Raw genomic sequence first — 2947 nt, 5'->3', positions numbered from 1 at the left:
CTTCATCCTGATCCAGAACCGGGCTGGCAAGACGCGCCTGGCCAAGTGGTACATGCAGTTCGATGACGACGAGAAGCAGAAACTCATCGAGGAGGTTCACGCCGTGGTCACCGTCAGGGACGCCAAACACACCAACTTCGTCGAGGTAAAACCACCAAAATCGGCGGGTTTTACCCCAAAATCACCATTTCCCGCATCAAAATCACCTTCTTTAAGCCCAAAATGGAAATCTTCGACCTCCAAAGCAAAATTTTCTGCACCGAAATCGTCGTTTTTTTACCCCAAAATTGTCGGTTTTTATCCCAAGATCACCCGTTTTTACCCGCAACATTTGCATTTTTTACCCCAAAATCACAAATTTTTTACATTCAGTTCCTCCCAGTCCCTCCCAGTAACTCCCAGTCCCTCCCAGTCCATTCCCAGTCCCTCCCAGTCCCTCCCAGTTCCCTCCCAGTTTGTCCCAGTCCCTCCCAGTCCCTCCCAGTTCCCTCCCAGTTTGTCCCAGTCCCTCCCAGTCCCTCCCAGTTCCCTCCCAGTTTGTCCCAGTCCCTCCCAGTCCCTCCCAGTTCCCTCCCAGTTTGTCCCAGTCCCTCCCAGTCCCTCCCAGTTCCCTCCCAGTTTGTCCCAGTCCCTCCCAGTCCCTCCCAGTTCCCTCCCAGTTTGTCCCAGTCCCTCCCAGTCCCTCCCAGTTCCCTCCCAGTTTGTCCCAGTCCCTCCCAGTCCCTCCCAGTTCCCTCCCAGTTTGTCCCAGTCCCTCCCAGTCCCTCCCAGTTCCCTCCCAGTTTGTCCCAGTCCCTCCCAGTCCCTCCCAGTTCCCTCCCAGTTTGTCCCAGTCCCTCCCAGTCCCTCCCAGTTCCCTCCCAGTTTGTCCCAGTCCCTCCCAGTCCCTCCCAGTTCCCTCCCAGTTTGTCCCAGTCCCTCCCAGTCCCTCCCAGTTCCCTCCCAGTTTGTCCCAGTCCCTCCCAGTCCCTCCCAGTTCCCTCCCAGTTTGTCCCAGTCCCTCCCAGTCCCTCCCAGTTCCCTCCCAGTTTGTCCCAGTCCCTCCCAGTCCCTCCCAGTTCCCTCCCAGTTTGTCCCAGTCCCTCCCAGTCCCTCCCAGTTCCCTCCCAGTTTGTCCCAGTCCCTCCCAGTCCCTCCCAGTTCCCTCCCAGTTTGTCCCAGTCCCTCCCAGTCCCTCCCAGTTCCCTCCCAGTTTGTCCCAGTCCCTCCCAGTCCCTCCCAGTTCCCTCCCAGTTTGTCCCAGTCCCTCCCAGTCCCTCCCAGTTCCCTCCCAGTTTGTCCCAGTCCCTCCCAGTCCCTCCCAGTTCCCTCCCAGTTTGTCCCAGTCCCTCCCAGTCCCTCCCAGTTCCCTCCCAGTTTGTCCCAGTCCCTCCCAGTCCCTCCCAGTTCCCTCCCAGTTTGTCCCAGTCCCTCCCAGTCCCTCCCAGTTCCCTCCCAGTTTGTCCCAGTCCCTCCCAGTCCCTCCCAGTTCCCTCCCAGTTTGTCCCAGTCCCTCCCAGTCCCTCCCAGTTCCCTCCCAGTTTGTCCCAGTCCCTCCCAGTCCCTCCCAGTTCCCTCCCAGTTTGTCCCAGTCCCTCCCAGTCCCTCCCAGTTCCCTCCCAGTTTGTCCCAGTCCCTCCCAGTCCCTCCCAGTTCCCTCCCAGTTTGTCCCAGTCCCTCCCAGTCCCTCCCAGTTCCCTCCCAGTTTGTCCCAGTCCCTCCCAGTCCCTCCCAGTTCCCTCCCAGTTTGTCCCAGTCCCTCCCAGTCCCTCCCAGTTCCCTCCCAGTTTGTCCCAGTCCCTCCCAGTCCCTCCCAGTTCCCTCCCAGTTTGTCCCAGTCCCTCCCAGTCCCTCCCAGTTCCCTCCCAGTTTGTCCCAGTCCCTCCCAGTCCCTCCCAGTTCCCTCCCAGTTTGTCCCAGTCCCTCCCAGTCCCTCCCAGTTCCCTCCCAGTTTGTCCCAGTCCCTCCCAGTCCCTCCCAGTTCCCTCCCAGTTTGTCCCAGTCCCTCCCAGTCCCTCCCAGTTCCCTCCCAGTTTGTCCCAGTCCCTCCCAGTCCCTCCCAGTTCCCTCCCAGTTTGTCCCAGTCCCTCCCAGTCCCTCCCAGTTCCCTCCCAGTTTGTCCCAGTCCCTCCCAGTCCCTCCCAGTTCCCTCCCAGTTTGTCCCAGTCCCTCCCAGTCCCTCCCAGTTCCCTCCCAGTTTGTCCCAGTCCCTCCCAGTCCCTCCCAGTTCCCTCCCAGTTTGTCCCAGTCCCTCCCAGTCCCTCCCAGTTCCCTCCCAGTTTGTCCCAGTCCCTCCCAGTCCCTCCCAGTTCCCTCCCAGTTTGTCCCAGTCCCTCCCAGTCCCTCCCAGTTCCCTCCCAGTTTGTCCCAGTCCCTCCCAGTCCCTCCCAGTTCCCTCCCAGTTTGTCCCAGTCCCTCCCAGTCCCTCCCAGTTCCCTCCCAGTTTGTCCCAGTCCCTCCCAGTCCCTCCCAGTTCCCTCCCAGTTTGTCCCAGTCCCTCCCAGTCCCTCCCAGTTCCCTCCCAGTTTGTCCCAGTCCCTCCCAGTCCCTCCCAGTAACTCCCAGTTCCCCCCAGTTCCGCAATTTCAAGATCATTTACCGCCGCTACGCCGGCCTCTACTTCTGCATCTGCGTCGACGTCACCGACAACAACCTGGCCTACCTGGAGGCCATCCACAACTTCGTCGAGGTAATTAACTCATTAATTACCCTCCTCATTAACCCCCCCAGGCCTAATGAACCCCCCCAGGCCTTAATGAGGTGTTAATTAGCGGCTGTTCGTTAATTCCTTCAGGTGCTCAACGAGTATTTCCACAACGTCTGCGAGCTCGACCTCGTCTTCAACTTCTACAAGGTTGGGAAGGGGTTAATTAATGGAATTCATTAATGGATTGGAATTCATTAAATTGGGGAGGGGTCCTGGGGGGGATTTGGGGGCATTTTGGGGTGAATTTGGCCCATTTGGGGA

General features: G+C 59.4%; 1 protein-coding gene across 1 annotated transcript; it reads left to right on the top strand.

Moving 5' to 3' along the window:
• Positions 1 to 4: 4 nt before the first annotated feature.
• AP2S1 (adaptor related protein complex 2 subunit sigma 1) lies at positions 5 to 2833 on the top strand (the record flags this gene model as incomplete). The annotated part of the gene is made up of 3 exons (XM_005431543.2): positions 5 to 145; positions 2555 to 2668; positions 2774 to 2833. Coding segments are annotated over 3 exons (315 nt in total), but the record flags the coding sequence as incomplete, so codon positions are not given.
• Between the last annotated feature and the right edge of the window lie 114 nt (positions 2834 to 2947).

This window comes from Geospiza fortis, unplaced genomic scaffold, assembly GCF_000277835.1.
Source record: "Geospiza fortis unplaced genomic scaffold, GeoFor_1.0 Scaffold4050, whole genome shotgun sequence".
In the NCBI taxonomy this organism is placed as follows: Eukaryota; Metazoa; Chordata; class Aves; order Passeriformes; family Thraupidae; genus Geospiza; species Geospiza fortis.
This window is presented reverse-complemented; position numbering and strand designations above follow the sequence as displayed.